Source organism: Juglans regia, chromosome 10, assembly GCF_001411555.2.
Source record: "Juglans regia cultivar Chandler chromosome 10, Walnut 2.0, whole genome shotgun sequence".
NCBI lineage: Eukaryota > Viridiplantae > Streptophyta > Magnoliopsida > Fagales > Juglandaceae > Juglans > Juglans regia.
This window is the reverse complement of record NC_049910.1, coordinates 14,631,544-14,646,397: the sequence shown is the minus strand read 5'-3', so window position 1 is coordinate 14,646,397 and position 14,854 is coordinate 14,631,544. Positions and strand designations below refer to the sequence as shown.

At 37.2% G+C, this 14,854-nt stretch overlaps 1 protein-coding gene and 1 non-coding gene across 2 annotated transcripts; one reads left to right on the top strand and one right to left on the bottom strand.

Annotated features, from left to right (window-relative positions):
* Positions 1–7,389: 7,389 nt before the first annotated feature.
* On the bottom strand, positions 7,390–7,462 carry TRNAV-UAC. The gene has a single exon. It is a non-coding gene; the product is annotated as a tRNA-Val (tRNA).
* Positions 7,463–8,408: 946 nt separating this feature from the next.
* LOC108980997 (tetraspanin-19-like) lies at positions 8,409–14,578 on the top strand. The gene is made up of 6 exons (XM_035695037.1): positions 8,409–8,880; positions 9,582–9,681; positions 12,260–12,340; positions 12,449–12,553; positions 13,785–13,976; positions 14,196–14,578. Exons 1-6 carry the CDS (start codon positions 8,714–8,716, stop codon positions 14,205–14,207), a joined length of 657 nt encoding a protein of 218 aa, XP_035550930.1. The 5' UTR covers positions 8,409–8,713; the 3' UTR covers positions 14,208–14,578.
* The last annotated feature ends 276 nt before the right edge of the window (positions 14,579–14,854 follow it).

The following is a 14,854-nucleotide window of genomic DNA, read 5'->3' as shown; positions in this document are numbered from 1 at the left end:
TGGTAGGAAGCGGTGTCCAACCATCCAACACACAAGAGGGTGTGGATAATAGGGTTGCGAGAACCAGAGGTGCTGGCATAGGGATATAGGGCCTCGGTAACACGAGAGGTGTTAAGTAAATTAGCTAACATGCCCGGACTAACTCGGAATTGGATGTTCCAGAGACTAACGTCAAAAGAACCATCGGGTGAGATGGTATGAATGTTCGAGTAAAACTCTCGGACTAAGTCCACAGACGGAGGGGGGAGACCAGTGGTTAATGATACCCACTGGCGAGACTCAAATATATGAGGCAATATAGTCTCCTTAAGCTCACATAGGAATATCTCATGCTCAATAATAGGAGTGCACTTGGAAAAATTTTCAGTGTAGAGTTGTTGTGCCCGAGCATTATGGAACACTGATTGGGCAGAAGCAGAAGGAGTTGTTCGGTCTCTCACCCGTCGCATGGTATTTATCTATAGGCATAATAAAGAAAATTATACATTGAGGTAAATTAATGTGAATAACCCAATGTATAGGGTGATATTCAACAAATACTTGAAACACACTGATTGTGTGAGTGAGTGAGTGAGTTTGAGCCCAGAACAATAGCAAATATACGGTGTTTTTTTCCATCAATATCGTACACTAAGGCCAATACACAAGCAATCCGAAATGCATGACTCATTTGGGCATTTTGTCGAGCACTTGATGCGCAGTCAATATGACAAAAATCTCTCATAATGCTGGATGCAAAACTTTCCAACTTGTACAAGGACAATGTACACATGCAAGAACATAGATTTCAATCCTCTTGTATTTCAATGCGCTTGATGAAAAACTGAAATACCCAAACTTCCCCAACCCGTCAAATAACAAATCCCTAATTTCTAACAATGTGCAAAATGGAAGAGGAATTGAAGAGGATAGGCTTACCGTGAGTGGAAGAGGACTTCGATACACTTATGGGCGGAATGTAGCACGTTCGAGGTGAGAAATGGAAGTGGAGAAAACGTACGGAGGAGGAACACGGGAGGAAGGCAACGAGATTGGAAATAAGCCACTACGCTCGAGGGGTTTCTAAATGCAACAAGCGAAATTATTCCTGCCTCATGCACCCACTTGAGCGAGACCTCACTGTCTGGAGCTAACTACGAGCAAGTGCTAAGTCTATTGGACATTTTACTAATTTTAATTTCCTACAGCAATTGTTGGTATTTTTTTACTAGTAATGAAATAATATGTAAATCAATAATAGAATAAAATATGGCCATCAGCCATACGAATTTTCTTAGTCATTATTCAATTTTGTTTTTATAAATTTGGAGTAATTAAATTTTGTTTTTATAGTGCATGGAATATTTTTTTTTGTTCTAATTTTTTTACATGCATGGAGGAAAATAATGTTTGATTTATCTTCTTTATTAGTAATGAAAATAATAAAATAATTATTCAATCATTGGTGGGCCTCATACATTTTTCAATTTCTCATAAAAAGTACTAAACTCATCTTAACATCCAAATATATCTAAACTCATTTTAGATGGGCCCTACATAACTCTTTTCACTACTCAACTTACTATTATTCATAAAAAATTGAGCTCAGTTCAGCTCAGCTCAATTCAACATCCAAACGCAGCCTAAAAGAAGAGAAATTAATGGAGAATGAAGAGTCACCGATATTGTGAATGGGTAGACCTGTACCATTTCCAACCCAAATCTGCTTGTTTCCACTATAAGGTTCGTATGAAAGATTTAGGTGAGAAAGGTCATGAGTTATGTGGTGGGTGGCAGCACTGTCAGGATACCAAGATGAATATGTGATGGCAGATGGGGAGGTATAATTGGTGGAGAAGGAGCTGTGTGGGTCATATCGGTAAGCATGATCAAAACGATAATGACATTGTAATGCAACATGTCCAGGTTTGTTATAAACTTGGCAAGTGGGTCGCTGTGAATGTGTGTTATTTTGGTAGGGGGTCGATAGTTGGGTGAGGAACCTCCTCTTTGCCATTTTTGCCTCCACGAAAGTAACCTCGGCCTCATTGATCTCTTGAGTTGGTGGTGCTAAAGTTGGTTGAGGGCTCAAACGAGGAAGATGTGGAACCACATGGTTTAATCTACTCTCATGGATGAGAAGGAGATGATAAAGCTCATGGGAGGTCATAGGCTCTGCTCGGGTTGTAACCGGGGTTATAGGCTCTCTCCATTTAGCAGGTAGGTGACATAATCTTTGTCCGAAAGAGGTGTTCCAGTTGCTGCAAGAGTATCGGCAAGCATTTTCACCTTGCTGAAGTAATCAGTGATTGATTGCTCACCTTTGGATAGGTTTGTGAGTTGAAACCTGATTTGGAACTCCTTTGCTTTAGAATGGGAGCTAAACATGTACTCAAGGGCTGTCCAGAGCTCGTGTGAGGTACCTGCAGAGATTACATGAACAATAACCGACTTGGTTAGAGAAGAAAACAAAATACTCAAGATGAGTTGGTTAGATCGTTGCCAAGAGAGGTAAGTTGGATTGATTTTGGGACTAGAAGTGCCCTAAGGAGAAAACATTTTTGGTGGTGGTATTTGTGTTCCATCCACATTTGTGGAGACAAGTCATGCCATCTGAGATAGGCTGTGATTTGAACTTTCCACAACATATAGTTTTCAGAATTTAGTTTAATGGTCACTAAGTAAGAAAAAGAAGAAGGAAGAGAGGTAGGAGATGATGATATGGCTGCCATGTTAGAGGATCAGAGAGACTGCTAGTCTAGCAGCTCTGATACCATATCAGAAGAGAGAGTAAACAATATTTCGAATATTCATTTCATTCATAATATTGTACATAATGCCTTTGGACAGATTATATAGATGTACTATAAGTAATAACAGAAAGTAATATAAAGGGAATAATGTTTGTTACAACTGAATCAATATAAAAGGAAAATCACAAAAAGTCTTGAAGATTCTAGAGTTGCTAAGGTGGCTTTTGCTTTTTTTTGGTTTTCCTGAGTGGCATCATCTTGACTTAGGTTAATACCTATGTCTATAGAGTTGCAGGAGATTTTATTCAGAGGAGATTACAATGCACACGGTGAGCTACTAGAGTTTCCCTCTACTCACAATCTCAGCTCACTCTCTCTCTCTCTAGGATTTTGTTCTCTCTTATGAATGCTCACAAGACACCTCTCTTAGTTTTTTTCATTTCTCTCTGTTTAATCTTATGTATTCTGAACATAAAACATAACATATATTCAGTGCACCGCATCAGAAAATCCTAAGGAGACAAAACATGATTATTCGCTCGAGCAGAGTGTCGAGTGTGCCTTGAATGAAAAATATGTCAAATATTTGCTTGAACCAACTATTGAGCGGGTCTCGAGTGAGCGTTCTGTTTGAGCTTCGCTCAAGCCAACTGTCGAGCGCACCTTAAGTGAACTCTTTGCATGAGCTTTGCTCGAGCACTTTGTCGAGCGAGAGTCGAACGAACTCTCTGCTTGAAGTCTTCTCAGCTCAAAACTAGGCTTTATAACACAACAATAGCCCACTTGGAGATTGGTTCTTCACATGCCAGTCATTGTCTCCAACGCAAGCCTTATTATCTCAACAGCTCACAACTCCCATCTTCAAACCAGAAGACGAACTGAAGTCGAGCACGAATTCAATCTCTCACATATAGCGCCCTTAGTCAACTCATTTGCTGGCCGACTCATAACTCCCACTGTACTGAGAGTATCTGGTCTCAAACCGACCCTGGCATACATTAGAGAACTTGTTGTTGACGTCCCCTTCTTTGATCTGGAAGACTGATCCCATCTCAAGCTACCAACCTGTTCTATCTTCAGTCGACATGCACATCTCTTGTGTAGTGTCTACTTCCTCCCTGAAAGTCCAGTCAGCTTCTTCTCAAATAACTCGCACTTGCTCAATCTTAAGTCTCGCAAGATTTTTCTATTGTTCCTTGGCTCACCACCTTCAATCAGCCGAATATAATTCAAGGTGGGTGACCACTATGGAGGTCTTGTCATCCTGGCAGTTCTGTGAGCAAGAATTGTAGGTGTAGACATCCCTGGAATATGAGACGCTCTATCCCCATCTCTCACACCTCTACTTTGCACCGTGGTCTCAGGAGATTTTTCCAAACTTACATGAGGAACTACAAAACTGACTTCCTTTTCTTTCTCATTTAATTCACGTGACCAAACATGTTCTGTCTCAGCTCTTTATTTTCTTACACATCACTAGACTCTAATGTCAAATACAAAGTGTCAGTTCTCTTACCATGCACCAAGACCCACCCTTCGTGACTTTCCAAGCTCTTCCAGAAAACACTAATGTATGACCACTATAGTCAAGTTGTCCCACAAAGATCATACTTTTCTTCAGATTTGGAATGTGTCTAACTTGCTGAAAAATATACACTTTCATGTTCAGGAGTGCAATGCACACATCTCGCACTTCAACTACATCTAGTGCCTCTCCATCAATTGTGTACATATTCTCAAAATTACTAGCAACATAGTTCTGCATGATTTCTCAATGTGAGGTGCTATGGAACAAAGTCCCTAAGTCCAATACCCAATTATCAACTAGACTGTGCACTGCAAGAAATAGAACGTCATTTATCTTTTCAGCCCCTACATTCACAATGTCATCCATAGTACTTTTATTATTCGGGCAGTCTCTTTTGATGTGGTCCGGCTTGCCACAATTCCAGCAAGTGATATGCTGCCCAAATCTCAACTTGCCCATGCTCTTGTTCCTGGAACTACCATGTCCCCTGCTCTGATCGTCAGCACTCAGAGTCAAACCTGTACCACTAAACTACCAGAGTCTTTCCTGCATACCACTTCAGCAAGAATTATATCATGAACCTCACCATAATTCAATTTCATCTTGCCAAATGGATTACTCACCACCATTCTCATTGCCTCCCAACTGTTTGGCAATGATACCAGCAGAATCAATGCTCTAATTTCATCATCAAACTCAATCTCGACCAATAACAATTGATTTGTGATCAAATTACATTATGTCAGTCTCAGATTGAATAGTTTTTCATAAGATCCACCTTGTTATTCCCAAATAGTTTTTCATACATACCTGATAAAATCGCCATAAGATCCACCATGGTTCTCTCCTTAATAACATTGTGTGCCACTGAACTAGATAGGGTGAGTCGAATAACCCCCAGAACTCGTCAATCCAACAAATTCCAATCAGTATCGTCCATGCTTTTTGGCTTCTTTCCCGACTGAGGAATGTGGAGCCTCTTCCCATAGAGACAATCCTCGATCTGCATTCTCCAATATCCAAACTCTATGCCATCGAACTTCTTGATTCTAATCTTCACATCTTCTTCAGTCACCATTCAACCTCGAATCCCAAAACCTTGGCCCTGATACCAATTGTTGTAAAAACGCCACACCAACCAACAACGATAACGAGACAGATAGTGAAATAAACGCGAGAGTACAGGAATCAATCACAGATAGTTACACGACACAAGATTTACGTCGTTCAACAACGTGCTTACTTTCACAGAGCTGTAGGAAATTTTATTTATAAGAGATAACAACGTACACAGTGAGTTACAAGAGCTTCCCTCTACTCATAATCTCAACTTTCTCTCTAGGGCTCTTTTTCTCTTTCAAGAATTCTCACAAGACACCTCTATTAGTTTCTGTCGTTTCACTCTGTTCAATCTTACATACTCTAAAAATAAAACATAACACGTATATAGTGCATGGCATCCGAAAACCCTATGGCAGCAAAACAAGGTTATTCGCTTAAGTGGAGTGTCGAGCGCGCCTCAAGCCAACAATCTGTCCAACATTCGCTTGAGCCAACCATTGAGCGAGCCTCGAGCAAACTCCTTGCTTGAATTTCGCTTGAGAGCCTTATCGAGCAAGAGTCGAGCGAACTCTCGATTTGACATCTTCTCAGCTCAAAACTAGGCTCCATAGCCCAACACTCCTTTCTTAATGGACCATGCAAACAATCGGGTCAAATCAGGTTGGATTTGCTAACGACTTGATCTAGTTCCAACGCTTTTTCCTCCGTATCAAGAATAAGTATGATTTCTATTTTGGGTGCAAAAAGTATCACCTCTTTTAAAATTCAATCAAAATAGAAGAATTCAATATTGAGAAAAGAAGAAAAAGTAAAGAAAAGAAAATAGTAGCATGTTAGGAAAAAGAACACCGCTATTTGAAGTCTTTTAAGCACACATCATCCACATGACATAATTTGATTGTACGATTTAAATTATGTTACGTGGATGATGTGTGGTGTAAAGACTTTCAAATATAATTATTCTATGAAAATAAATTATGTGTGATAACTTTGTGCCTTTGAGACTTGTTTTTAACATTACTCTAAAATGAATACTAATAGTCATTGGATTTTTTAACAATATAATTCCCGTAATGAAATAAAATCATAATTGATCTGGGAACTTTTTATGTGTAGTAATAAGCCTGTAGAATATTAAAAAAATAAAAATAAAATAAACTTTAGAATGTTTCCATAATTGGATTTTAGGAGGTACTTTTAATGCCGAGTATTTGCTATTTAATAGTTGTTTGATGGGTGTGATTTGGTGGTGTAATCTTTACACCCCTCCGAACAGAAGTTAATTAGGCTGCATTTGGATATTGAATTGAGTTAAATTGAGTTGAGTTGAGTTGAGATGATAAAATATTGTTAGAATATTATTTTTTAATATTATTATTATTTTAAGGTTTGAAAAAATTGAATTATTTATTATATTTTATATTAAATTTTAAAAAAATTATAATGATGAGATGAGATGAATTTAGAAACCAAACGAGGTCTAATTAAGAGGCTATTATTTAACTGATTGATATATAAAACTATTTAAAATGTAACATACTAATAAGTACATTTGAAAATGATAAAATTTAAGATGAAAGTAGCAATAACTTCGTGTTTAGTCATATATTTATAGAAGAGTCGTGATATATCCACCGAGAGTGTAGCCCGAGGATGGGTCCCAATAAGGCCATTTGGCTTTCTTTTTTTTTTCATTCATTTTTTTATACCTGTAAACAATTAAAAATAAAATTCACAACATCATTAAATCACTAAATAAAAAAAAAATTGTATTAGGACCCATCCTCGAGACAACTAGCATTTCCCATTTGTAGAAATACAAGCACAGTTATTTTTATGAAGGAAAATTCTAGTGGAGAGTCTCTCAAAGTTATTGCTCAATTATTTTTACTTAATGTTTAAGAAATACACTACTAATAAATTGTGTATTTTTTATTTTTTTCTTAATAATTAAGGATATTAAAAAATTGCTAAAAAAAATAAAATAAAAAAAAAAACTAAATAGACTAGCGGTGCAGAATTAGGAATAGCACTGTATAGCAGACGAAAAAGGTAAGAAAAGAAAGATGTTGCTGCCCAGGATCGAACTGGGGACCTTCAGTGTGTAAGACTGACGTGATAACCACTACACCACAGCAACATGTTCCAAATGGAGCGCATTTAATTTTAATAATTAGTTTCAAATAACAAAATTGTTGTCTCTTTGATCCAATAAACTCAATCGCCAAAACAAAAACACTCCCATTTTTCATATTTTAAAAAAGAAGAATAAGGCCTCATTTATTTTTAAGAAAATTTTCAACTAATCTTATCTAATCATTAATTTTTTTTTCAAATTTTTATATAAAATAAAATAAACAATTTAACATTTTTAAATTTTAAAACAAAAATAATATTAAAAAAATATATTATAATAATATTTTATTCAACTTTTAATTTTTATCTCAACTCATCTAATCTCATCTCATCTCATCTATAAAAACAAACGAGGCCTAAATCAACAAGTTCTTTAAAGATATAATATTGAATATCTATACCCATCTCATATTCTTTTTTAATACTTTGAAATTGGTTACGTTTATATGCTGAATTGAGTTGAGATGATAAAATATTATTAAAATATTATTTTTTAATATTATTATTATTTTAAAATTTGAAAAAGTTGAATTTTTTATTATATTTTATAATGAAATTTGAAAAAATTATAATGATAAGTTGAAATGAATTGAGAGAGATTTAATAACTAAACGAAACAGTTTGACACGTTAAACTTTTTTAGAAATACTACCATGCCGCTTGAAGTATATTACTGGAGTTATCCCATCGATGTGTCGCGCGATCACGTAATGTCATGTGATTTATTAAAAAAATTAAAATTATAATCATAAAAAGATAGAGAGATTTTAAAATTTTTTTTATTGAGCTCTATTTTATTATTTTAATAAGCCACGGAGCATCGAGTGATTTTGCCGGGCAACTCCAACATAGTGGCAAGACTCAAATTTATTTTCAGCATCATTATTAAAATCATAATGTTCTATAATTTCACATTATAATTTAGCCTTTACTTAGTTAAAAGCTTATATAACAAATTATTTCTAATTCAAGTAAACATTCTGTCTCATTCTCTCGTCCATGTGAGGGTGTGCTTCTGTTTTTCCAAAATTAATCCTTAAAATCCTCGAAACTAAACTATAAAACCTTGAACAACACATCCTCCTTGGCGTCTGGTGACGTTCTGCCCACAAAATCTCCTCTGTCCGCGTATCTTCCACGCGCTTTTGAGCCCTAGATATCGTCTTGGCCTTCCTGCAATTATCCTTTCCCAGTTCTTTTGCCTTCTGTTTTTCGCGATTAGTAGTGTTTTGGCTGCATTGAGTTTGTGCGGAAAATGGCTAGGATAGTGAGGAGCTGCATGCAATCGATATTGAAACTGGTGAATTCATTGATAGGGATGGTTGGGATGGCCATGATTTTGTATGCCTTGTGGATGATAACTGTTTGGCAGAGGCATATGGGCGAGTTTCCTTTTGATGGGTCTGATCACCCAGCTCCATGGTGACTTTTTCTTCCTTTTCTTTTTTCTGGGTTTTGTTCGAGTTTTGTTATTTTTTGTAAGGTTATTGCATTTGGGGACTATTTGGTTATTGAGAAAAGGGGGGAAATGACGAGAAAATCTAGTGTATTGATGGTTGTTTGGATGATCAAGAAATGTGGATTTGGGAATAGAGAACAATGGAAATATAGAGGACTATTGTCTAATTATAGTCGAAGTGTGTTCCACTAATTTGAACTCTCTCCCGAATCAAATACCAGTTTTATAGGCTCAGAAGATTGGTGGTCCCTTTATTGTCTTCTGATCTTGATGTGTTAATTAACCACCATTGTCTAATTGGTGCCGTCTTGAAGAATTCTTAAGAGTTGATTATGGTATGAATGAGGTCATTACTTCGCAAATACACAAATTAACAAAAATAGATTATTATTTTTTTCTTGGAGTACATGGATTAATTGGAAGGAAGTCTTACCCCCATTGAATTATTTTTTCTTATCTCCGCTATTATAAGGATTTCGTTTTCCAACGTCTACCTATTGTTCTTTATAGATCACTTCGGACATTACCTATTGAAGTACATAGATTATTGAAGGAAGTTTGCCTTTTTTTTTTGTTAGGTCTGAGGAGGTATAGCTTAACATTTCTCATAGTTGCTTTCATTAAATTTACCTTCAGAGAAACTACTTCTTTGTGTGAATCGCAGGTTCATTTACACTTTCCTTGGCCTTGGGATCACTTTATGTGTAATAACATGCACAGGTCATATTGCTGCAGAGACTGCGAATGGATGTTGCCTTTATATAGTATCCTTTTCTAGAATAAATTGAATCGAGCAATAATGTTCCTGCTTTCATCTTCTCTCTAAAGTGATTGTAGTGCTTGAATTTACCCGTCTTAGCATTTTTTACTTGTGTTTAGATTATATTATCCACTCTTATATTATCCAAATATTTTGATTCGATAGTTTTTACCCCTTTATTGTATCCATTAGACTTGAACTCTTTCGTAAAATGTCACCATGTAAGTTGCAATGCAGTCATATCTGAAAAATGATAATTGTGTCCATGCTCGGTTTATTGCTAAAATTATGGTCGATCCATTGGCCTAAATTCCATCTATTCTTTGAAAACCAATATATGATGCCATGAGTCCACCTTGATTCGTTTAGGGTCCTTACGATAAACAAATTACACCTTTTTTTTTTTTTTTTTTATAAGTAAACGATATTATTGATAAGAAAAGGCAAAACTCAAGTACACAAGATGGTATACAAGAGGAAAGACCTATCTAGGTCACATAAGTGAAAACAAGAAAATCATGGCCATTAAAATCTATAGCTATGGCCCAAAGAAATAAAGTACGGAAAAATAAAGATCGAAGCTCCTCTAGTGTCCGCTCCTAATCTTCAAATGTCCGATCCTTACGCTCTTGCCATATGCATCACATAATGCAGATAGGGACCATTTTCCACACGGCTTTGATTTGTGGAGCACCTCCCAGAGATGTCCAGCTGGCCAATAACTCAACCACTGTGGTAGGCATTACCCAATTTAACTCTACTCGGCTGAACACTTCGATCCACAAGGCTCTAGCTGTCTCACAATGTAGCAAGAAATGATACACTGACTCGCTAGCTTTCTTGCACATACAACACCAATCTAAGATAACGACACAACGCTTCCTTAGATGTCAGAATCTTGCCTAGAGCAGCTGTCCAAGTGAAGAAGTGTGCCTTTTTTTTTTTTTGGGCGGGTTTTATAGAAGGATTGGACCGAGAATGTTCCCTTACCTGCTGGTGTCCACCACAACTTATCGTCTCGTATTCCATTTAGCTTCAGGGAATGCATTAGGCTGAAAAAAGTCTCAAAGTTGTCTACTTCCCAGTCTTGGGCCACTCTACTGAAGGTGAAGTTCCATTGGACTTGGTTCCCCGATCGAACCATGAGGTCCGCCACTGAAACTTCTTGGTCACATGCGAACCGGAAGACGGATGGAAAGGAGTCCTTTAGAGCCTCCTCCCCACACATATGTCCCTCCAAAATTTTATCTGAGTGCCCGCACCCAGCCAAATTTGGTATCATGAGTAAACACCCCCCACCCTCGTCTAATGTGCTTCCAAATCCCCACTCCATAGGCCCCGTTCACCTCTCTAGTACACCCCCCCTCCCCATACTTCCATGTTTGCAATCAACCACCTATTTCTATAGGGTTTCCGGTTCCATATTATATCTCCATAGTCACTTCCCGAGTAGGGCACGATTGAAAGTTCTCATTTTGTTTATCCCAACCCACCAGAAGAAATTGGCCTACACACTTTGTCCCAACTGACTAAATGGAACTTGAATTTGTCCCCCATCCCGCTCCATAAGAAATCACGATGGAGTTTTTCAATCTTTTTCACCACACAAGCTGGAATTGGAAATAAAGACAAAATAAGTTGGTAAGTTAGAAAGAGTACTCTTGATTAGAGTCACCCAACCTCCTTTCTACAAGTACAATCTCTTCCACCTTGCCAATTTTCGTTCTATCTTCTCGATAACTGTATCCCAAATTGAAAGAGCCCGTGAGGCTGTCCCCAACGGCAATCCCAAGTATTTCATAGGAAGAGAAGCGACCTTACACCCAAGTGTGCTGGCCAATTGCCGAGTGTTGTTGACATTACCAATCGGCACTAGCTCTAAATTATCAAAGTTCGCTCTCAAGTCTGACGCTACTTTCAAGCATAATAAGAGTACCTTTAGTGACCTGAGTTGGTTTTGATCTGCCTCATAGAAAATTAAAGTGTCATCTGCAAATAATAAATGAGAAAATGATAGAAAGCCCCTATTGGGGTCACCTACAAAAAATCTAGTCACAAAACCGTTTCTAGCCATGGCTGATAACATCTGAATCTCCTTGTCTCAGGCCACAAGAAACGCTGAAGAAACCAGCTGAGCTGCCATTTATCATAACTGAGAACCTTGACCTAAACAGATTATACCTTTTTATTTTTCTTTTATAATGTGTGTAGATATATCCAAAATTGATCTGCTTTTGTTGTTTACTTTTTTGGATCTTGGTTTTGGAGTTGAATTGTGATTTCCCTGGTGGGTAATGCTCAACTTAGGTTAAGCATTCTATTAACTGGGGTTAATGTTAAGTAGTTTGAGCAAGGAAAAAAATAGTTTAAGAGCTATTGATATTCAATAACTTAGCTATTTTGAATAGTTCGTCCTGAATCATTGTGTTATATACTTGTGGGGTTTTAGGTTTGTCAAACTATTTTATGTTCTCATTTTTTAAAACGAAAGAAAAAATTGGGGGAGAGTGGGGTTGGAACTACTTAACGAAGTATGACATGTATAATGGTTAATGGATCGTAGTTAACCTTAATGAAAGCAGTATATGCTGTTTGTCTTCTTGCTCCTCATGCTGGAGGCTGGAGTCACTGCTGATATATTTCTGAACCGTAACTGGGAGGAGGTATTTGATGTGCACACTCATTCTGTTATTTCTTATGTGATGACCGATTAGTTGAAAAGTGATTTTAAAGAATAGGTAATTATGCTTCTTTCACTAACTTGTAACCAGGACTTTCCAGAGGATCCTAGTGGGAGTTTTGCTCAATTCAAAGATTTTGTGGGATCGAACTTTGAGATCTGCAAGGGGATAGGCTTGACCATTGTATCTGTCCAGGTCTCTCTCTCTCTCTCTCTCTCTCTCTCTCTCTCTCTCTCTCTCTCTCTCAGTAGTGCCTTCAAATGACCAAGGATCTACCACTCAATAAATGAAAAAACTATGTTTCCAAAGACTGTTGACTTATTTTCTCAAAAATTCTTAGTGCATTTGCTTGTCTTTGCTGATTGCCAAGGTTCTATTGTTTTTCTTCTTAGACTTTAGTTGGTTATTCATTTATTTTATAAATTTCCTTGGTGCCTCTTAGGGTTATGCTTTCCCCAGTACTTAGATAAAAGAATGAGAATATCTTCTAACCGGTGTTTCCATTAAAGCCTTCTCGCCCAAGAACATCTTCAGAACTGAGTTTCTTCTCGACCATGTTCCCTCTCTGTCCCAAATTCTGTCGCCCATCAAGTTCCCTCGCTGCAATCCTTGCCGCAGTTTCTACACAAAAAAGATTCCTGTGTTTTTTTTTTTGTGGTTTGCTAATTAATTTCAATGGAGAAAAGAAAGTATTTTCAACGTATTCTATTTGGAGACTGAGGCTACAAAAGCAACCAGACCTCCTCAATGTTGAATGTTCATAGTATTTAGTGAGGAGGGCAATTTTTAGAGGTTTAAATTTGCAGATTCACATATGGGGTTAGATTGGTAAAGATTTTTCTTGTTTGAGAGATAGAATAAAAGAAAGCTGGGAATTGATGACGAAATTATTCTTTGCATTTTTCTTGCGAAAATTTATCCGTCAAAATTTGTTCTTTTCCCTTTCGTTTTAATCTGATATAAGCGACAGTCTCGAGCACTTTGAAGCTTCTCCGAAAGTGATTGAAGGAGTGATTTTTTCTTAGATTTCCATGCCGCAGAAACTGTGGCGAGGGAAACTTGGTGGGTGATGGAACTTTACTTTGTGTGGCAACACTGTTATCTGGTTGCGGCAGTGACGGAACTGGTGTCGTGCAGCTGTCTGGAATTTGCTACTGGTTCCCAAAGTTCACATACAAATAGGACGATGAATGCTTTGCTTTGTTAGACCTTCACTTATGTTGATTTTATCGGATGTGAGGAGTCTCATAATGTGCAGTGTAGTATTGCTGGCATGGCTGGCTATTATTGGGGGCTGTTAAATGCCCAAGAACGGAACGACCGTTTTGAAGAGGAACTGTAAAAGAATTACCTAATTTCTTCTGTAGTATGGTAAAGAACACTTTGGATTATAATAAAGAAGTTTGCTTCTCATATTACATGGCAGGGACTCTCTCTATTATTGTCAATGGTTCTGAAAGCTCTTGGGCCACATCAATATTATGACAGCGATGAAGATTATGCTCCTGATCGTAGAGTTCCACTCCTAAATAATGCTGTTCAGCCACATCCTTATGTTGTTGGTGACCCTATCTATGGATCGAAAAATGATGCATGGAAGATAAGAGTTAACGACAAGGTAAATTGTAAAATGTAAACTGCTTTATTAAGTCTTCAACCAAAACTCTTGCTTTATACCGAACTATAGTACTATTCCCAGGTTCTATTTTTTTGTTTTTTCCCGCTTTATATATTCTTTTTGTTTGTATCGTCATGGGTTCTTATTTGCTCAAGATGGCTGGGTTGTCGTTACTGTTTGTGATTTTATTTTCTTCTTGTGCTTTACTTTATTTATCAGACAAACAGGTAACATGATCAAAATCAGGATGAAGCTCACTTCTGGATCAAAGGGAAGTACAGGGATGTAAAAGGGCATGTTATCTGATGCTCCTTAGTCCAGCTAATCAACGTTGGTTGAGATTGGAAAGCCTTCAAGTGTACTTTCAGAGGAGTTGATGATGAAGTACATGTTCATGTTGTAATACTCTCCATTATAGTTATAGCTTAGAAGTCATGAGAATGACCGTACCATATCACATGTATTTCTATTTTTCTCGGCTTACACCACATGCTTGTCTAGCTAAAAAATATCGCAATATGTTGTGAGATAATAAGATGGGCAGTTCAATAATTGAAGGATTAAACCTCTCTATTGCTATATTATAAGGCGTTCTGGTGTCATATTGGTGTAGCAAATCATTTACTTGCTTTTCAACAGACCTAATGGAAAGCAGTATCCCATGATCGATGAATATTGAAGGCAAAACAAAAGTTACCGTCCACGCACGCAAGGACCTGTTGGAATCTCGGTAGAATGATGGAATTACATTTGCTCCAAGATCATGATCATTTTTACTCTTATATGTATATTACACATTTGAAGGGGATGAAAGGAAAAAGGTTTCGAGAGTGTTTGGCTGCTGTGAAATTTCTGATGGGTTTGCTTCAAATACTTTT